At 40.3% G+C, this 24,420-nt stretch overlaps 1 protein-coding gene across 1 annotated transcript in view; it reads right to left on the reverse strand.

Annotated features, from left to right (window-relative positions):
• cdh2 (cadherin 2, type 1, N-cadherin (neuronal)) overlaps nucleotides 1-24,420 on the reverse strand; it is a 66,225-nt gene that overhangs the window by 7,353 nt on the left and 34,452 nt on the right. The window contains exons 3-14 of the mRNA XM_020595686.1: nucleotides 16,143-16,354; nucleotides 11,042-11,209; nucleotides 9,328-9,483; nucleotides 8,991-9,135; nucleotides 8,467-8,639; nucleotides 7,064-7,201; nucleotides 6,394-6,579; nucleotides 5,507-5,760; nucleotides 4,485-4,627; nucleotides 3,204-3,437; nucleotides 681-914; nucleotides 311-450 (exon numbers count right to left, since the gene is read on the reverse strand). Coding sequence (XP_020451342.1) covers nucleotides 311-450; nucleotides 681-914; nucleotides 3,204-3,437; nucleotides 4,485-4,627; nucleotides 5,507-5,760; nucleotides 6,394-6,579; nucleotides 7,064-7,201; nucleotides 8,467-8,639; nucleotides 8,991-9,135; nucleotides 9,328-9,483; nucleotides 11,042-11,209; nucleotides 16,143-16,354 — 2,183 coding nt within the window. The remainder of the gene's footprint in view (nucleotides 1-310; nucleotides 451-680; nucleotides 915-3,203; nucleotides 3,438-4,484; nucleotides 4,628-5,506; nucleotides 5,761-6,393; nucleotides 6,580-7,063; nucleotides 7,202-8,466; nucleotides 8,640-8,990; nucleotides 9,136-9,327; nucleotides 9,484-11,041; nucleotides 11,210-16,142; nucleotides 16,355-24,420) is intronic.

A 24,420-nucleotide genomic window follows, 5' to 3' on the forward strand; every position in this document is an offset into this window, starting at 1 on the left:
TTCAAAGAAATTCACCTCCATGATGCACTACAACCAGCATGACACCCAAACATTCCAGAGGTTGAAAATGATTACACCAGTGCATCAAATATTTACTGTTCCGTTTGTTGTCAGTGATGTCCTTCCTGTCAATCACTACTGAGCTATCGAGATAAAATGCACCAAAAATAATCCATAACTCTAACTCTAATACAATTTGTTTCAGATATTGTCTATTAATGTAAACATTCATGTCTAAATGAGTAATGCTCAAAGTTTAAGTTGGTGAAGAAAGGAAGTCTACACTGTGCGCCTGTCACCTCATTCTTACCTGATCTTCTTCTCCTCCACCTTCCTCATCATACTTGAGAATGTTGTCTCTCACATCATCCTCGGGATCAATGAGGAGTTGCTTGGCCTGACGCTCTTTATCACGGCGCTTCATCCACACGACAAACAGCAGCACAAGAACTGAGACAGAGAAAGTGGGATAGTTCTCGTGTTTCAAAACATAATAACTCATATTTTTGTACGAATGTAATCAGATCTAATGTTTTAAAGACTGGATGGAAGCCCGATCAAAGCCATCATTTTGGTAATCCTACAATAATCTAGTGGTATCTCAGACAATATTTAGCTGTCTTTATAATCCCAGCATGTTCGTACAATGTGCTGTTTGAGAGAGGCACTGAGACACTCACTGAGGAGGATGATGATGCAGAGGAGGATGGATATGATGGCACCAGTGCCCAGACCAGCAGCCAAGGCTTGCTGCTGGTCAGTGCAATCTCCACTGATGTCACACTGGCACACCTTAATCCTCAGATAGGAGGTGTTGGACATGGGCAGGTTGCCAGAGTCTGTGATTATGATAGGGAGCTCATAAATACCATTTTCAAGGAAACCAATCTTCAGGCTCACTTGAGCGTAGTCACCTGAGAGGAGAGAAGACAAAAGAGTGAGCAATATATGATGGCTTTTTTCCTGAAGAGCTACAGATGAAGAAGTGAGTATACAGATTATACAAGATAAATTGATGAAATATAAAATAACATGTTTCTTCATCAGAGAAGTATTTCAGAGGTGATTCTGAAAAGTTGTTTGTATAGACACTGTTCACAGTACGATTACCTCTATTACCACCAATATGCAGCAATATCCAGCATATCTAATCCAAAACATGGTCAGGATTTAGATATGCAGCCTATAAATCTACTGAAAACCTTTAGATAATGCAGCTTAGGCTAAACTCCCAGCAGCAATAATCCAAATGCTATTATGCTGTTAAGATATATTCACTGCATATCAAAAACACACTTTCTAATAGCTAACAGACAACAAATGAGTTTCTCTATTCATCTTTTTATTGCAAATGTGCATAAACAATTAACGGATGCTCTACCTGACCCCTTCTATTGTGCTATTTAGAAAGATTTTTTAAGTCTTGCTGACAAGAATCATATTCATATATATACAGTATATCACAGAAGTGAGTACACCCCCTCACATTTTGTAAATATTTAAGTATATCTTTTCATGTGACAACACTGAAGAAATGACACTTGGCTACAATGTAAAGTAGTGAGTCTACAGCTTGTATAACAGTGTAAATGTGCCGTCCCCTCAAAATAACGCAACACACAGCCATTAATGTCTAAACTGCTGGCAACAAAAGTGAGTACACCCCTAAGTGATAATGGCCAAATGGGGCCCAAAGTGTCAATATTTTGTGTGGCCACCATTATTTTTCAGCACTGCCTCTTGTGCATAGAGTTCACCAGAGCTTCACAGGTTGCCACTGGAATCCTCTTCCACTCCTCCATGATGACGTCATGGAGCTGGTGGATGTTAGAGACCTTGCGCACCTCCACCTTCCGTTTCAGGATGCCCCACAGATGCTCAATAGGGTTTAGGTCTGGAGACATGCTTGGCCAGTCCATCACCTTTACCCTTAGCTTCTTTAACAAGGCAGTGGTCATTTTGGAGGTGTGTTTGGGGTCGTTATCGTGTTGGAATACTGCCCTGCGACCCAGTCTCCAAAGGGAAGGAATCATGCTCTGCTTCAGTATGTCACAGTACATGTTGGCATTCATGGTTCCCTCAATGAACTGTAGCTCCCCAGTGCCGGCAGCACTCATGCAGCCCCAGACCATGACATTCCCACCACCATACTTGACTGTAGGCAAGACACACTTGTCTTTGTACTCTTCACCTGGTTGCCGCCACACACACTTGACACCATCTGAACCAAATAAGTTTATCTTGGTCTCATCGGACCACAGGACATGGTTCCAGAAATCCATATCCTTAGTCTGCTTGTCTGCAGCAAACCGTTTGCGGGCTTTCTTGTGCATCATCTTTAGAAGAGGCTTCCTTCTGGGACGACAACCTTGCAGACCAATTTGATGCAGCGTGCGGCGTATGGTCTGAGCACTGACAGGCTGACCCCCCACCCCTTCAACCTCTGCAGCAATGCTGGCAGCACTCATACGCCTATTTCCCAAAGCCATCCTCTGGATATGACGCTGAGCACGGGCACACAACTTCCTTGGTCGACCACAGCGAGGCCTGTTCTGAGTGGAACCTGTCCTGTTAAACCGCTGTATGGTCTTGGCCACCGTGCTGCAGCTCAGTTTCAGGGTCTTGGCAATCTTCTTATAGCCTAGGCCATCTTTATGTAGAGCAACAATTCGTTTTTTCAGATCCTCAGAGAGTTCATTGCCATGAGGTGCCATGTTGAACTTCCAGTGACTAGTATGAGAGAGTGAGAGTGATAACACTAAATTTAACACACCTGCTCCTCCGTCACACCTGAAACCTTGTACCACTAACGAGTCACATGACACCAGGGAGGGAAGACGGCTACTTGGGCCCCATTTGGCCATTATCACTTAGGGGTGTACTCACTTTTGTTGCCAGCAGTTTAGACATTAATGGCTGTGTGTTGCGTTATTTTGAGGGGACAGCACATTTACACTGTTATACAAGCTGTAGACTCACTACTTTACATTGTAGCCAAGTGTCATTTCTTCAGTGTTGTCACATGAAAAGATATACTTAAATATTTACAAAATGTGAGGGGGTGTACTCACTTCTGTGATATACTGTATATCTCTCCATCTCTGCTTTCACTTTCCAGCAGTCAGTACCAATGGGGCTCAGTGCATTTAACTCCTCTTAAATGTACACTATAAGAACACTAGGTTTATTAAAGTATGTCTTACCACTGAGTCTTGTGATGGTCCAGTTTCTACGAACATCAGGTGGCCGGTGGGCTAACTCAAATGCAAACGGACCCGCGTTGGGGTTCAAGTCTCCATCAAGAGCAGTTATGTTGATGGCATTTGGCTCTGGCTTCTCACATATCTCCACCTCCTGAGGGAATACCCTGGGAGCATTGTCATTGATATCCAGCAGGTAGATCTGGAGAGTACCTGTGCCACTTGCTGGAGGTACACCTACATGGATCATAAAATGACACACACAAAATCTTAGCACATACATATTTATGAGGAAAGGATTTTGAAGAATTTACATATGGATAGGAATAAATACTATAGAAATGCTAGGTCTCATTTTGTAATCATTATGCAGGTGATGGAGAAAAGGAATGCATGAAGTGTATTCTTTGGGTCCCGTGCTATAATAAGACACTCTAAACAGCTATTTACTCTAGTGGGAGAAGCCCCATCCAAACTGCATACTGATCTGAGAATCTAATCTCCAGCGAGGAGGTATACAGAACGAGAGCGATATCAGAACATTTGGGTAGTGTGTGGGTATGTGTGTGTGCCTGAAGAATGTCTTCCTGACGAAGAGCGCAGGATGGGAATACTAAAGCAGACATACAGAGCCCACTGTCACTCCTCTCAGGCTCCTCTATGTATTCACTCAGCTAAGAGGCTTTTTTGCCATTCAGGCCACGCTCAAAGGAGCTAGTCATCCAATCCTGACCCATTAATGCTGAGAAACCTCTTTATTGGTAGACTTTTTAAACCTATTGGCCTAAGCTATGCTCCGGAGAACAGGGTAAACTTGAACAGAGGTAAATCCCGCCAGTGCAGGAAAGAGGTGAATATATCCACAGGCTGGATGGTTGTGGAATTGCTGGCATATTAACCTTCAACTATGGTGGTCACCGTTTCAGACATGCCAAGTGCCTGGTACAAGGCTGACCTTCAAGCATGGAGGATGTCATTATGGCTATAAAAGATATGGATACGGTGTGTTTGTGCACTGGCTTCAGGTGAAAAACCTCACAGAGGTAGTTGAAGTGATGCTGGTTGGAAGATTGACCTTTGACAAGTAGACTACATTAGACATCTGCTAGGCCTCCTTTTGAAAAGACTGCATTATCTCCTCCTGAATGCTCCAACAGTAATGGCCTGGTATAGAGTGCTTGTGTAACAGCCTGGCTAAAACACCTAGACCATGTAACCCATGTATCACAAGAGCTTAACAAGGCACTTTTTGGCAACTGTAGCATCACTTGAATGGTTACATACCACTGTCAGAAGCAAGGAATGTTGCATTGTACAAACTATTCTTCACAAAAGGTGACTCTCGGTCCAGAATGGCAGTTGTTGTAACTCGACCGGTGTTGGGGTCAATCCTTAGCCAGTTTGCTGGATCTGAGAGTTTGGAGTATCTGGAGAGAAGGGGAAAAAAAGAGATTTACACAATAATTCATAATGCCTATTACTCACTTTAAGTTAAATTTTCAGTCAGGAGTTATGCGAGTTTTCTTTTTGTTTTCTATACAAGGAAGTTTAAATTTAGCCTCCATTAACAGTTTGGCATGTCTTTCTTCTAAAACGTCTTTTGTTTACATTAAATAATTAAATTGAATATTTTACACTTTATGCATTTTACATAATTATTCAGCCTCACAGGGGAGATCAAACTGCCTGTCAGCAGCTCAAACTAATTTGTATTACTGTGGAATTATAAAGCTAGTTTATTTTTCAAGGACTGTTTTCAGGCAGATAAACTCTTCCACGGTCAAACAGCTGTGACAGCTATGAAGTCATCTTAACTTGACTTATATCAGCAGTAATAAGAACACTCAGAGGGTGGACATTAGTTTCTGTTTCCACTGCATGCTCTGGGAACATGGATTTGCTTTTATAGAGTTGATGAATTTTACTCTGGAAGCAAATTAGTAAATAATTTATTATCATTATAATTAGCAATTTACTGAGCAAATTAAAACTAGTTCTAATCAGTGTCAGCTTCACATCACATATCACTGGTTGAAAAGGACTTTATGTTCAGTATTGCAACACAATCATTTGACCATTTTTGCAAATAATTTTAGCTAAATGTGTTAAAAACATGTGGTTTCAAAAATAAGAAGTGGTTCTGTGTTTTTGTGAGGAACAGGCATTATTTGAAATTAAGGTAACTTTAAACACTGGAGGAATTCAAAGTATCCACATCTGAACTGAAGTGGACTAGATTCCTGTCAAGATGTGTAATGTTTCAACCAGACAGCTTCTGTTTTTATCCTTTTTACTTTAAAATTCACCTGATGTTTTGCTGCATGAAGCGATCGGGGTCTTGTGCAGTGAAGGTAGTCAGAGTTGACTCTGGCATAATTCCCTCTTCCAGTTTAATGAGTTTGGGGTTGGGCTCAAAGTAGGGACTCTCATTGACATCTATCACTCTGATGGAGACAGTGGCAGTAGACTGACGAGGAGAGTGGATGCCTCTGGCCAGGGGGACCTCATTCCGTGCTTCCACAGTCAGCACATATGTTCGACTGATTTCATAGTCAATAGGCTGGAAAACACAAAGAAAGAGCGTATAGAGAAAAGAAATATAACACATCAAAAAGCAGGATAGATTAAATCACATTACATTTCTGGCATTGTGAAACTGGTGAAAGAGCAATGCAATGAATGAAAGCTTTTTCTTCATCTATCGTGAACAATAGTACTGTGAAAGCTCAATGCAGACAGAGAGATGAGATAAAGGGACTGTATCCTTTAGTGGTCATCTGAAGGACACCACAGCATGAGCGGCCAATGTAAGAGTTGTAGAAGTTGTGCAACCAACCAAATTCATGTGAAATGTGTACTGAATTTTAAAATTCTTAGTTTAAATCATATAATATAAATTTACACACAATTCAAGCTGAGAATGTGGTAGTAGCATAGGTGTTATAACACTAAAGTCATTACCAGTTTTATTGCCTTGCACAAAATGCTTCTACACATTACATAACTGAACTGGACAGCTGGATTATTAATTTGTTCTCTGGGAGACATTTATATCTTCACTTCAATCAAGTTTAATTAAATGTTATAAACATATACACACAGAATATTGTAACTTCCAGATATAAGTGCTGAGCCAACCACCCCCAAAACCCTTCAGCATCTCAAAGAGACTAGATTGAAAAGAGGGACTTACCTTGACGACAGTTACCAGGCCCTCGTTACTAGTCGGATCAGTGGGCACAGAGAACCTGCCGGTGGGGTCGCCCATAGTGATTTTGTAGACAGCATTCCAGGCTGGTGTGTCGGGCTGGTCCTTGTCAGTCACCGTCAGGTTGGCCACAATGACATTCACACGGTTTTCAGGCACCTCGCCGAAAAACTGCATGAATAAACCATGAATGTATAGAGCAGCAAGCTGCTAGTGATACTGCTGTGGCAGCACAAAATACACCAAGCCTTGCCTCACACATCACAGCAGGACCAATCTTGGGTAAATAGACATCTAAGGTAACTTATCATGTCGTCATGGTCATCTCATTCCCTGTCTTCCCCGATAGCACAACAGCAGCATTACAAATTTCAGTGATTCGCAAGCACTGTAAGTCCCTATTTCACTTGGGCAAACATCCCTTTCTAGTTGCATGTGTCAACATTTAGAGTGAGATATAGTACTTTATGCATGGCTGGCTACTTGTGTATCTGTATGGGTTTGGAAATGCTGGATAAGCAGAATTAGGTAAGTGAGCAGAACTGACGGCTGAGTGCATGTATCCACATCAGGGTGAAATGAGGGCTCTTGTGGTTGTGGTGCGTTTCTTTCACTAAAATTGCTGTGACGTCTCAGATATGAGTTTGTTTCTTACCGTCTCAGCAGTAAACTCAGGCGGATTGTCATTAATGTCAGTGATTTTAATGACAGCAGTTGCTGTGTTGGAGAGGCCATACATGGGGTTGCCCTCTATGTCAGTGGCCTGGATGATCAGTGTGTACTGAGGCACTTTCTGGAAGGGAAGATAAGAGAAACAATGACCAGATTAAAACAATTCTTTGCATAACAATAAGATCGACATTTTTTTCATAAAATTCTGCAACCATCATATATGTAAAAGACAAGACAAGCAATTAGGAAACACTGTTTAAAACTGTATAATTCAATTCAATACAAAACCAAGGCCTCAAAAATGACCAAAGTTTATATCATCTTTCTCAGTGTCAGCAAAAACCTAGCATTACAAGCTACATGAAGATAGGTTTTATTTCTTTGCTAGTTTATTGGATTGTGGTACATTAAGCTGGTAACTCAGTGTGCAACAGTAGTCATTTTTTTCAACTAAAATGAAACTAATTGGAATTGGCCAGCTTCCTAATTATAATGACTAATGGTGGCTTTTTCTATAAATCTGATTTATTCACAATGGGGCGGGGGGGGGATACATGTACTGGCAAGTTTGTGAGTACATGTGTGGAACTTAAACCTCTGCGATCTACACCATCATGAAGCTAACAAATGACTCTTTTCACATTAAAAGCCACTCAGGTGATGGACCAGTTGTTGGGTAATGAGAGTCGGGCAAATTACTTTCATGGTGGCAACTGGCGGACATAAAACTGCAGCCCCAGGGCGGAAGTGATTGAGCAGTCACCTAGCCAGATTGCCCTCAACAGAATTGCACCAACTGGCTCCAGGTTCCTATATTATTTTATTTATTTCCTCAAACAGCCACACGATCCAATTAAATGAAAGAGTGGTAGCATTTACAGCACGGGAAATGAGAGAAAGAAAATGCAAGTAAAACTTATGCTCTGGAGAAAAAAAGGCGAGATTGAGGAAAGGAAAACATTTAGCTGCTCAGTGATGCACGCTGCCTCCTTGTAAGCGTAAATAAGTGTGAAAGAGCCAAGTCCATTTCTACTTCTTATTTAGTTGGTAATCAGCAAAATTCACTTTGGTTCATTAGTCCACAGACAGTCTGGATATTGGCAAAAATACTCAAGCTGTGCTTTGTCATCATACTTAAAAAAAAACAAAAAAAACCCTTTATATAAACATGAAATTTGATATGTTGCAAGCAAAAGTATTGCAAAATTAATATATGCTTAGACTTGCTATTGAAAGTTTCCCTTAAATGCTAATAAAACAATTTTATAATATGGCAAGATTCACAAGCAGAATGGCAAAAGCACAAAGATATATGAAATTTAAAAAAAAAAAAAAAGCTAAGAGGATGAATGAAAGGCCATAAAGAAAGAAAAAAGGGCCAGGCACCTCTCTGTCCAGGCCTGCTGCCACCGTGATGATGCCTCCTGTTTTATTGTTGATGGTGAACATATTGGACGATGGACTCTCTGGATTCTGAGACAGGATCTTATAACGCAGCATCCCATTAGCTGTTTTGGGATCATCTTTGTCAACAGCCGTTACTGTCATAACATATGATCCTATAAGACAGAAAGACAGGCAAGATGGAAATATTTTCCTTTTAAATCTCTGAGCTTCTTTCTTTTTTCACTGGCAATTAAAATATTAAAAGTTGAATGATTGGCGCTATTGGAACACAACTAGATTTATACTTTACCTTTGTAATATATACAGTGTTCTTTCTTGTATTCTTAAAAGACCACAGACTGCTCTAATATAGCTGAAGCAAAGTAAACAAAAAGGCCACCCCCGGGATACCATCAATGCTATTTGATCTGCTAATGCTATGGCAGCATGAGGAGGAAGAGGCTCAGACTACAGCCAGTTGTTTGCTCATACGGTGCTGTGCTGGGCTTTATGTGATATATTACCTGGCTTGGAACCCTCTGGAACAGTGCCGTTCCAGATCTGATGAGTGAACTCGGGCCTGTTGTCGTTCATGTCGATCACATTGATCACAATGTCAATAGGGTTTTCTACCTGGTTCCCATTCAGGTCCACTGCATGAGCTCGCAGCTGGAGGAAAACAAATACATCTGGACTGAGAGGTTCAAGCAAGGACAGTTCTCAACTGTACTGGGACAAACTACTCAGTGCCATCCATTAAACTGCTGTGATTAAGTAACCCCTCAAGCCAGTACTTTTTGTTCCTCATGCATTTTTTCCTCTTATTAAAGATAACATTATGAACTCTTGTTTCTGACTTACATGGAAGCTGGGGATGTGCTCTCGATCCAGGGGCTTGTTGACTGACAACTCTCCAGAGATTGGGTCAATTATGAAGATGCCAGTGGGAGGCTGGTCAGCACCAGGGCCTGTCACACTGTATCTGAGGGACCGGTTTTTGTCATGGTCTGACCGGATCTGGGGGTATTAAAATTTGTTTATGAGTACTTCAGAAAATGCTAACTATAGTCTGAACCATACTGGATTTTTAAGGCTGGTACAGATATCAAAAAGGAAAGTAAAATAAAATATCTAATAACACAGGAGCCTTTTTTTTTTTTTAACATAAACACAGCATAAACAGGCTTTCTAGATAAAGATTCCCCTTTAATGTACTTATCACTCAATAAACTAATATTGGTCATCTGTCCCATTTGGACAATTTATCTAATATAAGCAGTAAGAAAACGCATCACAGTTCCGGTTAGTTTTAAATTATTAATTGAATAATTGGTACCACTATTTCTTAATACTTTTTTCAAGGTTTCCTCCAAAAGAACTATGTAGTTTGTCTTTCTTTTTCTATAATTAATACCAAAGTTTTAAGACTTTTCCTAGTCAGTCCACTGAGTTGTGTTATTATTGTATTCCAAATTTATTTTTATGAATGAACTTGCTCAGTGTAAACATCAGTCAATATTTCCTGTTTATTTATTAATCATTTGAAATGGTATTGTTCATTCACGCTGAACTGGATGGTTGTCTGTAGCCAATTTAAAATTGTGCATGTGTAGTTCACCTTCTTGAATAAAAGCCTCAAGTTTGTGTTAGCTTAGCATTTAGAAATAACTGGAAGTGTACCAACTGATCAATCTTTAGTTTCACCTCTATTTAGCATCAAATTATATGATTCCTTGCAGGAAACCTCTTAGGAAATTATTTAAGTAAGCTGGAATTTACAGACCAATACAATAAAGTGTTACCAAATAATTATTTTGTGTAAAAATTGTCAAAACATATGAATGTGAATTACAAATTTCTACAGATTTATTGAGATTGCATAGAGATTTCTTCAGATGGCATTTTTCCTGATCAACAGTCAAACATAATCAGCTTCTGATTCTAAACCCTGGATCCATGCTCAGTAAAGGCAGTATTTCCTTATCATAATATCATCCACTAAAGCCCAGAAACATTCCTTTCTAATATGACCAGATTAAACATAATACATACAAATAGCATGCGCAGGACTTAACACTTGGTATGGAAGTCAACTTAAAATGTTGTAAAAATGATCTAGTTCTTCCTAGCTGCTGTATTACTTTTCCTCCGTCAGCCACCCACACCAAGCCCTGACCACAGAATTATTGCAAAAGAACTGAGCCATGTGTGTCCTTGAGCCGTGATAAAAGGTGTACAATATCTCAACAAGCAACCAAGGAACAATTGTGCGGGTGAGCGCTTCAGATTTCTCTATGCTTCTAAATAATGCTGCATTATATTGGAACCGAATTCCCCCTGAAACAAAAGATAAATAATACAGTGGAAAAAAAGAGCCCTGACCTTTAGCAAAGTGCTGTAAATATGAAGCATTTTGTTGAAGGCATAAGTCCCATGTCTGTGACCCTACGAGTGGGAACTCAGGGCAACGGGGACCTATAAGGCTGTCATATCAAGCAAAAAGCATTTTCTCGAAATTGTGCAACTGGTGTGTGTGTGTGTGTGTGCATGCATGTGTTTGAGTGAGGTACGTTACCCGAACAAGCTCTTGTGGGAATGGGCCTCGTGAGTTTTCTGGGACATTGATTGGGGGGATGACCCAGTCTCTCTTCATGCGTTTGAGTTGGCTGTCCGTGTTTTGTGGTGGAAACACAATTTCCTTCAAATCCTTGGACATGACAGGAGGGACAGCAGCTTCTTGGACCTGTGGAAAGGAAAAGTTAAAGAGTTGGGTGGTGATCACATTTATGCAATAAAATCAGTACATACATTATTAGCCATGTTAGCGACATGGCTCCATGTATGATAATGTTGGTAGGCCGATCCACCCGAGACTGAAATATCTGAACTATTTAATGGACTGCCATGAAAAATAGTACAAATATTTATGGTTCATAGACTATGATGACCACTGACATTCCTTACTTTACTTCTAACACCACCATGAAGTTGACATTTGTTTGGGCAAATTATCTTAATATCTGTTAGTTGAGTTGTAATGCCATCTGGTCAACATGATAACATATACCCGCTAAACATCAGCATGTTAGCATTGTTACTGTGTACATATCCAAAAATCACAAAACACAGTCTCACAGAGCTGCTAGCATGGCTGTCGAGTCTGGTTATTATGTTTGGCTTTTAAGGCGGTAAAGAGCTTAGCCCCTCCCCATCTTTCCAAACCTCGCAAACCCTACTGTCCAGACCTCATACTGTAGGTCTGCTGATCACTCACTACTGGTTGTTCCTAAATCAAGGAAAAATGTAGAGGTGACTGTGCCTTGACAATTACAGCCCCTAAGCTTTGGAATGAGGCGCCTTTACATATTAGATTGGCCCCATCAGTGACTGCTTTTAAATCCTCACTTCAGACACATTTTTATGCCCTGCCTTATGACACAGCTTGATAGCTGTAATTAAAATTTTCTTCCATCCTATTTTCTATTGCTCTTAACAATAGTCTGAGGGATGTGACTATTTCTTTTTTGTGCATTTTCTCATGTTTGTAATGCAACATTTTAACTCTATTTTTCTTTTTTAGCCTATTTATTATTGCCCTTAAGTACAGTCTGAGGTTTGTGGCACTTTTTTGTGTCTCTTCCATGACAGTTTTATGTTACATTATGTATTATTATGTATATCACTTTGGCAAACTGATGTTTTTAAATGTCTTTTATACAAAAATTTACATTAACATACCTTGTGGGAATGAAAGCCTTAATCCTGATTATGTAAATCACTATAATCAACAGCAGCATATGGCAATCCAGAGAGACACCTTACTTCAGTGGTATTTTAGGATGACTGATGACCCTTCTCTTTTTGGGTTACAAAAGGAAACTGATGCGATGATAAAAGAAATCAGGCTGGCATTTTCTACTAAACCTAATAAGCTCTCCCAAATGTCATTTACTGTAATACCTATTCTAAATGAGTGTTTATTGAAACACTCCATTATTTTATAACTTCCTTTGTAGCTTTAAATTTCTACAGTACAACATGTGATGATATGCCTTGACATGCTTTGGTGTGGCTACCACAGATGGCAGCCACACAGCACCAGCACTGGTTCGCTTTAAATGGCAGGCCTCTTCATATGTCCTGATAAAATGCACCCACACAGATAGACTGGCTTCCATAATGGATCTGCCATCCTCCCTCAGCTGTAATGAATGAGATTTGAAACAAAGGAGGATGGTACCTGCAAGTCAAACACTAAACACACAGATGGCTCAAATTGTCTATGCTGCTCCAGAGACTGGGGAGACTGAAGCAGTGCCAGAGAAAGTTAAAATAACCTTGAACAAAATAAGACAGGAAGGAAAACAGAAAAACAATCTGTAAAATCTGTTGATGTCAAGGAATGACAGCTTGGAATTCAATGGATCTGCCATATCCCTTGAAGTACTGTATCTTTCCCGCTGTTGCCTGTAATTATTTGCATGTTGATTTTCTGTGAAACAGTTTAGCCCTACAAACTGCTACAAAGTGTCCTATAGAGACAGAGAAATTAATTAACACTTTACCACCTTACATCACGAACCATATCCCATATTCTCCCTCCTATAACATCTGGGGAGCTGTCTGAGAGCTTCCACTAATCATGTTTGAAATTTGCCTATACTGCATTGCTCTTACACATTGGAAATGCAGTGCAGCAACTAGACAGAGAGCAAAGGAGCATGCTTCAGAAATATCTATTACCTTATTAATATGGGTGCGAGTGAGAGCAGTAATTATTTGTAACCTGTGTCTGGAATGATGAATGGCATGGTGGGCTTGTTCAGCTCAACACACATCTATCTCTGGTGTGCCCAAAGTCTACGCCATCCACACACTCTGAACCCCCCCGCCCCATCTTCTAACTAGGAGTTGACTTCAGTGTCCAAGATGGTGTTGGGGTGAGTGATGGCCTGAGTGTTTGAGTGATTGGGAAGTTCTCAGACTCTGAAACGTTTTCTCCTCACAGACGGTGATGGAGCAGAGGTTCTAATAGAGGGGGAGAAACTGGGTGAGGACACCCATGTTAATGAGGGTATTGTTTGGTTGCCATTAATTAAATTGTTTCCCCAAGGATGCTGCGTTCATGGCACTAATAAAACAAATTTTATTGCTGATATGATTAAGAGATGCATGATGATTCATGACAATAATTGTGCTGAGGGGAAGATAACTTCTCATGACCTCATAAACGTGTAAAATAGGGGAAAGTCAAAACTCTGATTTCATTATGCACAAGTCAGGGCAAATCCAACTGCTCTCAACAGATTAGGGCATGGACTGGGCAGCATATTTCTATCTGAACCCAACAGCCTTATAGTATATAATGTCCGAACAGATCTGAGCCCAACACTGTTCAAGTTGTATGGTGTTTTCCCACCTTGTCATTGAATGAAGCAGAAATTCGAGTGCCGTCTAGTCTAAAGTTTGATCCGTGTGTCCGAACCCAACTTGGACCCAAACATAATTTCTAAATTTATGTCCAAACCCAGCCCGAACCTCCAGGAACCAATGGGTCTCATTGGGCTCGGTTTGGGTATCCACACTCTAAAATAGATACACATCAAACTGTAACTAGTGATGATGATACAGTTGATAATTTGTATACGCGTATGGAACCCATGTGAGATTCTGGCTTTCACTTAAAATATAAAAAAAAAACTTTGACCAAGTCTCTGTATACCTGTTTGGGACAAGTATGTATTTGCTTTTGACCAGCCAACAACAATGATTAATGGTATCATTAAAAGCACATACCTGCAGCAATGCCTATAGTAAATGAGTGTCAGTGCCAAATGTGAAAAGCCATGAAATCATTACCAGCTACAACTCTAATTTAGGGCCCAGCAGACCACTGCACCCGCAGCACTGATAGTAACTGCACACAACTATCAGAAGTAACTTTCATTAGGTACCTAGAAAGTTCCAGAGATTAGCTCCTGCACCACACATTTAGAAATAACTAATTAACTATGGTTATTTGTGTATTACAGGAATTGAAAAGAAAAGCACATTGTCCTTCCTAAATCTAACATGACTACAGCAAAAAGGTGGTGTTCATTAAGACACCAGAAAACTCCTGAGATGTTACAACTATGATTATTAAACTATACACATAAAGGCTCACTTAAAACCCTATAAAATGTGTCAGGATACAGAGTAAAACATACAGTTGAAAATAGCATGCGTGTGTGTTTGTGTGTCATCACTCCTATAGGTTTGAAGCAGGGGTGGCCAATTCCAGTCCTCGAGGGCCGCAACTATCCCTGCCTGACCTGCTGCTGATTACCTGGCTCAGGTGTGTTCAGCCAGTCAGAAGCTGGAAGATACCATCTTAGATGAAAGTGGAGTGAGGAAAAGATAAAGTGAATTGGTATCTTCCAGCTTCTCACTGGCTGAACACACCTGAGCCAGGTAATCAGCAGCAGGTCAGGCAGGGATAGTTGGTAAACAAGCAGGACAGTGGCCCTCGAGGACTGGAATTGGCCACCCCTGGTCTAAAGTAACAGATATTATCTAAATGAGCAGGATCACATAACCCATTGGCAATTTAGTTTAAACCTCTGCAATAACACTGTGTTTTACAAGACAAACAGGCCACGTGCAGTGCCCTTTTTGCGCGCTTCTTCCGAACCTAAACACAATGTTGACATATGAGCACAATGGTCATTCTAACTAATTGCAGATGACTGCACCAACACATCCAGTGGAATGGTTAGCACAGCACTCTACAGCTGCTTCCATCTTTCAAAGCACTGAAAGAGGTGCATCCCCTTTTGGATTCTAAGGCAATAACCTCACAATTTGATTTTTTGATTTGATTTATTCTTTCAAGCATGTAAAGACAGTTGATATATCAACACACATAATTTTATACATATCCAACAAATGCTAATCCAATATCAATTTGCTTATACCTAGTACATGCTTGAATGGAGTAGGAAGAAGTCAGACTTATCCAGTCCTACCCCATGACATCATCTTACCATCATTGGTTTGCAAGCAGTATCTCTACATAAATAATTCTCTTCTACACAACACAAGTAATATACTAAAGAATTATTACAGAGTGTTAACATTCATACACCACACCCACAATGTTCCATCTAATTAATCATTAAGCCTGTTCTTGCATATATCTTGATTGACACATACCTTTATATTTATGTTTAAACTCATCAATTCTATTACTATTTTTTATGTCTACACTTAAATTATTCCATAGTTTTACACTTATCCAGTCCTACCCCATGACATCATCTTACCATCATTGGTTTGCAAGCAGTATCTCTACATAAATAATTCTCTTCTACACCACACAATCACATGGCATGCTCGCTGAAATCAAGTTTATGAGGAGCTATTTTGCATCTGCTCTTGCTACCCGCTGACCGTGTTGAGTATATGTTTGTGCACCTAGTAAATTGACACATTAAGTTTTAATTAGCAAGCATCTATCCAGTCTCTCGAAACACCTGCTACAGTTTAGGGAAGTAGTCATCTGTGAATGTGCAGTGTGCCTAATAAGCGAAGTTATTTGATGCGAGGGCAGAATTGATCACTGAACCTTTCTACAATAGAAACATTAGGCAACTGACAAGTCAGAAATGCTATGAAAGTGGTCATGGCTTATTTACCTGCTGGCTGGAGGGAATCAGCCTGACTTCGGCCACCCATTCCTCCTGTGTGGTGGTGTCACTAGCCTTGATCAGCAATGGTGACACAGGGAGTGTAGTGTGCTGAAGACTCCTGGCAGTATATACTACTCCACTGGCCTCTATCCAGAAGTCAGATGGGTTACTGCATTCAAACTGCACAAGACCACCTCGGCCACAGTCAAGAAACCTCACTGCAAAAGACAGAGACAGATGGATTTAAGTTAAAAATTAGTTCAATGGTGAGAAAAACCTAGGGGGGGAAAGATATAGAGACAAAGGAGGTGGAAGAAATACAGCCAGACAGACAAACAGAAGGTCCACAAAGGTTTTCTGATTCTCCTTCTTGCTCATACATTATTCACTTCAAGCTGTGCCCCAAAGGTATTGCTGAAAACAGGTGCAGTGGAAGAGAGAGCTGTAGGGAGAGAAACTACAGAAAAAAGAGAAGCCTGTCCCTTAAGGGCTGTTAAAGAAGAATCCAAAAAACCCAAAATATTCCATTTTAAACCTGATGTGTAAATTAGACTATCTAAATGATCTGCTGTGTTTAGGTTTGAGAAAATATATACAGCACAAATAAGCATATTTAATTCTACTAGATAAGGCATTTTAGTTTCAGCTAATTCCATCACATGCTAGCTTTCTTCCCCATGACATACAGGGATGCTTTGTGTGGACAAATTCCTGATCCTCAGCTCCTCGACAGACAGTACTAAATGTATGCGATGTTTATTTCATCAACGTGTTAACATAGACAACACACTGAAATTCACCCATGTGTGCAGACACTACAGACAGGTGGCTCATGAGGGTTCGAATCCCACAGGTGCCTCAGTGGCAGTGGTACAAGTGTCATGTTATGAGTGAGTGACAGTACAGTACAGCTTACGTAGCTCCTACATGTATGTATATATACACACACACACACACACACACACACACACGCGAGATTCACGGAGTGATCCTTTTGTGTGGATATGTTTCCTTGGCAGGCCCCACTTGTGTTTATAGCACACAAAATGGCATAAAAAGAAAAAATATAAAATTCCTCCTGGCCACAGAGATCATAATGTTACCATATATCATTTGTGCGGAGGCTCTGCTGGTGCCATTTTGAATTATTAAAGCAGATGTGGAATTACTTAACAAAAGCCTTGCAGGAGGGTGCCTAATCTTCCTTTGTGCTGCTACCTTAGGGACCCACTCATGTCTTTAGTGTGTCATCTGCAATCTGAGCATACGGACTTCCTCTGGGCTGTGGAGCAAGATGCAATAGAGGAGCTTGGGGTCTAAAGGAAGTCATACATTTAACCCTCACACCTAATTTAATAATATCACTCAAATGCAATCAATTCTGTCAATGTGCACCACACACTACTACAAGTGAATCTCCTCGTGATGAAAAGGGTGAATTTAACACTGTTCTTGCTGCTTAACAGCAGATAAGGTAGATCTATTCAGGTATATTTCTTTGGTGCCAGCACTGACAAATGTGTACTTGTTTCTTTTAGTGAGCAACAAAAGGTGCAATGGCTGAAAGCAGCACACCAGCAGGAAAGGAAAGGCAAATGTTCTTTAAAAAAAAGAAGCTATTACTGAAAAATGAATGTGCCAAAAGAACTGTAGAAAAAAATAGCACGAGCATCCTGTACAAACTAGCAGGTTTTTGAATGTGAAAGGTAGAACGCAAGTGAGAGAGAAAGTCAGAAGTACGAAGTCGGCTGAGGAAAGTTTGAAATTTGACATGTATTCATCCTGATGAATGAAAATGCAATCTTGCTTTACTGGATCAATACTCGAACAAGAAAAACAAACCTCTACAAGGACCATGAACTGCATGCTGTTCTAGCCTTCTAAAATATGAAAACATTGACAAAACAAAGCAGCACTGCAAACCTTAAGAATTGACAAAGTATTGCTCAACTGCACACAAGGTGAAATGGCATTGCAGGAGAGCCAGCACTTCCAATAATGAATAGAAGATGATAAGATCTTTGTTATCTACTGGAAAACACTTGATATTGGCTATCTTCTTCCTGGCTGCGTTAGTTCAATTAGCCTTGACCAATTAGTTTTTCTCTCTCTTTGAACCTGGCAAAGCTGACATCAGAAAGATGACCTTCTCTCTCTAAAGATTTTGCCTTTACACCAGTCGTCTGTAAACGCAAAGCCTTCAGGCAATCGCAAGGCAACCCAAGTCAGCAGATACTGAGACAGTGGTAGAATACAGAGCAAGGAACTGTCAAAATAACTCACAATACAGCAGAAGAAAGGTCCATGGATTTAAGAGGCTTCACAGTGTTAGTGGTTAGTATAGCCTCACTCTCTCACTATTCTGACTGCGGTGCTTGGATTATTAAGGTGAGATCAAACAATTAGTTGATTAATTGATCGAAGGAAAATTAATAAGCAGCTACGTTAATAACTGAATATTTCAAAGAAAAATCTGAAACAAGTCATAATGGACTGCAGCACTTCATCTGGCTCACCCTGTTTGACCTAAATATTTAGTGCCATTAATTCAATACTTATCACTGATCTCAACTATCACTCTCACCCACTGTGCCACATTTTGGTTTCTGCCCCTCAGTGCTGCAGCCCATGTTTCCATTTTCTGCTTTTCACCATACATTTCTGTGTGTGTGTGTGTGTGTGTGGAGCAGTGCACCTGACAGCAGTGTTACCCCTGTGAATTTTTTTAGCCCAAATCTCTTGCTGTGCTGAGTTCCAGCTCTTTAACATCGTCTGAAATTTGGTCATCAAGACACCTCTGAGAGGCTTCAACAGTCAGCCCCCAAAGCAATCGCTACACAAACTCCCAATAGGCTCAGCCATTTTCAATGATAATGAATGGGAATGTCCAGCATGTGTCTATTCATTTATCAAACACTGGTGGCTTCTAAAACCACAGAAATGTGTAGTGCAGCTCCGCTTAAAACCTGGAAGCTGCAGCTTATCTAAATCTAAATGTATTGGCTCCCCAAGGTACAGAGATGAACACAAAAGGCCTTGGGTGCCACACCCTATCAGACATGTCGTCATGGGAAGAACTATAAAGGCCTTTGGTTCGGACAGAAAAATGCCAATACAGCAGAGGGGACTGGGCGTCTTGGTTAACACAAAAAAAAAAAAAAAAAAAAAAGAGGGGGAGAGAGAGAGGGGGAGAAAGAGGCCTGTCAGCAGAAAGACCTGTCCAACTAATACCCTGCACAGGGGCCCAAAATTACCTTCGACTCAATGATCCTATTCACAGCTCAGATGCCCCCGTCACTGACAAGCAACACAAAAACCCCAGCTAACCTCTCCGTAGTGCCAGAGTGCCTCGCTATTGTCTGCTCCATCACGTGATAACTCAGACAGACACAAATAGTTAGAGAGAGGATAGGGAGCGGTTGAGAGAGATACATTTAATTTGGAACGTTGACTGTGACTGCTCAGAAACAAAGAAAATGTTTCACAATCACAGCCTTTACACCCGTTTGCCAAATATACTGGCTGCAAGTGAGCAGGCTGAAAGTCCCTCTAATGTGTTATAAATGTGACAAGATTGAAACCTCTCATGCAAGAGCATCCCAATACATCATCATTCACTTCTGGGAAGTGATGTCACTGACAGCTGGGAAATACTCAGCATAGGTGTTTCATCGGTAGCTTTGGATAAATGCAGACCCTGGCAAATACCCCACTGACAATCCCCTAGTGACAATCCCCCTAGACAGCCTTGGCAAATGGTACAACACCCCTGACAAAATGCATTACTCACAAATGACTGTGACCAGGCTGAGTACATTAACCTGAAATGCTATGAGAGAATGTAGCATGGAGCAGAGGCTCCAACTGTGTGAAATGTCCATGCCAGCACCACTGGTTATAAGATCCCATTAAGACCCTTTGGAGCTCACACTCTGGCACCTCAATTTAAGCTTCTTGGATATGAAATTCTAATTTCAACCAAAACTGGGGAGAATACACTAAAATCACATCAGCATTTCTAACAAAATACAGACTTTGACTTGACCAAAAAATATGCTGCACAGCATATTCCATAATAGCCCAATTAATGCACAAACAGCTAAAAGCACAATACGCTAATGTAAAATGAGTTGCTTTCTGTAATTGTGCATGCATGTTGTTTTTCTTACCATTTTTTTCTGATGCTATTATTATCAAGGCATACACACCAGTGTGCGACTTATTCCATCCTATTGCTTACGATTACAGCCATGTAGATGCTCAATTGGTGTGTTGCTCAGTGGCCTGACATTTTTATACTAATTAATAGACTATGCATATTTAAAATGATTATTAAAACTACAATTAATTGTGTCTAGGATTAAATCAATAAACCTAGAATTATGAAAGTGTCATTATCATCCTTTTTATTAAAATAACCATCAGTGGTAGAGGGTATATTGGGTTGCATGAGGTGATATAATGTTTCAATACTCATCTGAATCAAGATATTTCTAATATCCATTTATTCATAGAAGCTGAAATGCAGACGTGGCTAAGATATATTTCTGTTTTCCGAAAATGGTGTATTCTTCAGCGAAAGTAAACTGTATGTAACTGAAGCTTGGAGCTGGAAATGATGATACTCCCTTGTGCCAGTCTAAGCCCTTGAAGCAGTTTTACTACTGCACTGCACTTCAAACATGCAAAGCATTCCGCAAGTTTATAGCTGGGCCTAAAATATGTAAGGGATTTGCATGAAAAAACATAGTGTTTGTACTCTGTTCAGTGTCTCCAGCAATTAAGATAACTAAAGAGGAATTGCATCAGAGCATAAACACATTTAACAAGCAGCTGGCACATTTTCCTAGCTTGATTGCAGTGACCATTCCCCGAGCAGTTGGTCTGTGTAGTTTATGCATATTGTTGGAGCTATTTTTCCTTCCTAAACCTGCTGTCTCAATTATAGCATTATGAGGAGGCCCTCAAAAAATGTATTGATACTACCTTTGCTTATCACATGCAACCACAATGGTATACACACTGGGAAACATAAGCACCATGGAATGCCTCAGTAGCTAAAGCTGTATGAGCTTCCTCAATCTCAACCTCACAGATTTTTAAGCTCCCTTGATCTAGCAAACTGGCCCTTAGGAAAATGGAGACTATTTTCAATCATTTGATGTTACTTTGTTTCTATTTATGCTTGTATTCATATCACATTTGCACACAGGTACATTTGCAGGGTACAACAACCCTGTTTGACAACTACTGTATTCAAAAGGACAATTATAAGGCAAGCAGACGCCCCAACAGGGCAGGAGTACCCTCGATTTCCCTCAGAGTGTTTACGCTTGTCCATGTTTCTACTGAGTTCAATGGTTCTATGTTCAGTCACAACAAAGATTAGCCTCAAGGAAACTACCCTCTCAACTGTCTGTCCCATGCTTACATATCAATTTGTGCTTGGCAGACACCTGCTGGGTTCTCAGCAAAGAGCCAGCCTCATGCAACCTGCTGCTATGATTTTCCTAAACTGACCTTCAGTAAGGACTTCTTATTCCAGTGCCAAAACATGTTTCTCTGCAAAACAAAATGCATGATGACAGTTGCAGTCTTTTGAACAAGTAATATTTAGTCTTTGAAAATTAGCTATCTCAGTAAGTTAGTAGTGAAGGTGATAGTGCAGCAGGGCATCATGATTATTCTTGAGCCTTTGTTGAGTAAATGAAATGATTCTGTGTTTTCTACCACAATGGCAGCCAAGTATTATGTGGATTACTGTGTCACTGAAGTCAAAAGCTGATAAGGCTAAGCTACATCCTTCTGCAGTTATCAGCACACAACTACTGGGATTTTGTTCTGAATTATTGAGACAAGCAGCCCAATACAGAGGCTTTAGTAGGGTATAAAACTGACCACATTACCAGGATGTCAAGCATTCTTACTCTTTAGAATGTCTTTCAGCAAAGCTCTGTGACCCCAGCGAATTCTTATATGTGAAGCTCATTATGAAAAGCATTTTATTAATATACTGGAACTCAAACAGCAAAAATCACAAATTTAATGAAAAAAAAAAAAAACAGTTCCTACCAGTATGTCTCACTGTTCTTTCTCTTTAAAGTTCAAAGTAAAACAACTCATACTGAAGAAGAAACATTTAATTTCAGAGATGGGTGTAACTGGTAAGTAAAAGTGACCATATAATACCAACCTGGCCTCCTGTAACTAAATCTTGGAGCCTTCGATCTACAGTGCCCAGTTGGCAGAATCAATGAGAGGTAAATCTGAGTTATATAAAATAAATTGCTAAATGTCATGCACATAACCAGCTATTCTTTGACCTCATTACATCCTGTCATAAAAGGGCACAGCTTTTTAATTGCCCTGTATACCCTAATTCACCTGAGAACTTGCTGGCATTATTCCAGGGTATATACAGCAATCCTTAAGTTAAATTTAATACCTTTTTTTTTTTTTTTACTACCTTCGGATTTTTTTTTAAAACCATCATGACACTGAGTTTCAAGTGTTAATCAGCGACCTTATTAATGTTGAAGCAGATTTTGACATATATAACACTATACACAACAGAATAGATTTAGAGACTCACTGAGGTTGACCACATATTGCACACATTTATTTCACTTCATGAATAAAAATAAAACAAACTACATAAAATGTGCAATGAAAAGAACAGTTCCAGCACAAATGGCTGGCATTCGCTGCTACAAACTGGCATCTGCTATATGAACTATGAACTGGTGAACTGCTATTATTTGATTTTAACATAAACCTGTGCTATAGGCCTAATATGAACTCATGAGCAAAAGAATTTTATGGCAAGTGTCTTAATTGCATGGCCTTTTCTTCAATAGTTTTGTCCATTTTATCCAGTTCCTCTTTTTTCTCTTTGTATCTCCTTCTGAGTGTGTTGGATTTAGTGATAAGCTGGGCCATTTTTGACCCAGCCTTCCCCTCTGCCACCTCGGCCAACTTGTTGGCATCATTTTCAAGGATGGCACAGACATCGTCCAGGACTCTGTGTTGCTGTCTGAGCTCCACTAGTTCTTCCTCTGTGGCCTTCCTCTTCAGTGTCTGAGCAGCACTCTCCCTCTTTTTGCGTTCTTGCTCAAGGTATAGCCTGTACTGGGACCTTGCTGAGGCCACAGAGGCCAGCAGGTCCTTGGTTAAAGGCACCTTGAGGACACCACCACAGCTACTGACATTGTCACATATTAACCTCAGTGCTTCCAAGGATTCACCTAGAAGGTTACATGTTTCCACCTCCTTGTTTATGGAGAAACCTCGCTCCACGCTGGCTTGTCCATGTGATAGCAGTAAAAGGCTCTGGCAGAACCTTAAACAACACTAAAAACGTTTTTTTCCTTGTACTTGGGAGCTATACCCCACAGATTAATAAAAGCAGATAGGCCTACAGCTTTCATTCAAGTGACTGCAGGCCTTTGGCCAATTTAATCCTTTTGTGTAGCTAACAATAAGTTTGCCAAACATTGTCCTATAATAAATAAAATCTTTATGAATAAATAATTCTTGAAATGACTGACCACAGGACACCGCCTAGGTAGGCCTATATAGCATAAAGAATATTAACTTACCTTGATGTGATGCAACAAATCGTCGGCCCTTCCATGTCCCAAAAACTGAGATCCAAGGTATCTGGACTGGACACGGCCATCCTCCCAGTATCGAATATGGATGTCAAGCTGTTTTTTCTTTGACGCCTGATTGAGGCTCTCATCAAACATCAACACAAATGGCCCAGCCTTGTTGATGCCATCGACAAGCTGTTTTTTGAAGAACGATGCTAATCCAAATCTGATTATGTACCCGGTTTTGTCTTTACCACACGTGAATGACTTTAACACTCAAACATTTTAAATTGCTGTGCAAAACGGTGCAAAAACAGCAATAGAACTTCCAAACAAACTGTAAACAACATAGCCTAGGTAGCTAGCAGTGCTACACAAATTTTAATGCAACTATGCACTATGCAAAATTGGACTGCTGTTTAGTTCAACAAACGTGGCAGGTTTTTCTTTAGGAACAAAAGTTGCTCCACTTTTTGGCTCATTAAGCACATGAGATGCTGCACTGAAGAGTCTCTCACCGCTGACATGCTTTGTCGTTGATGGGGAGACGCGTGATATAACAGCTCCAACGTGAGTGAAACCTATACTGTGCTGCACGAGGATATGATGGGCGGGGCGGGGCATTTTCGGCGTGTTTTTTTTTTTATTCCGGCCCGAAATAAAAATGGCCTTTTCGGCCAAAAATTTTCAGT

This window comes from Monopterus albus, unplaced genomic scaffold, assembly GCF_001952655.1.
Source record: "Monopterus albus unplaced genomic scaffold, M_albus_1.0 scaffold28.1, whole genome shotgun sequence".
Lineage (NCBI taxonomy): Eukaryota > Metazoa > Chordata > Actinopteri > Synbranchiformes > Synbranchidae > Monopterus > Monopterus albus.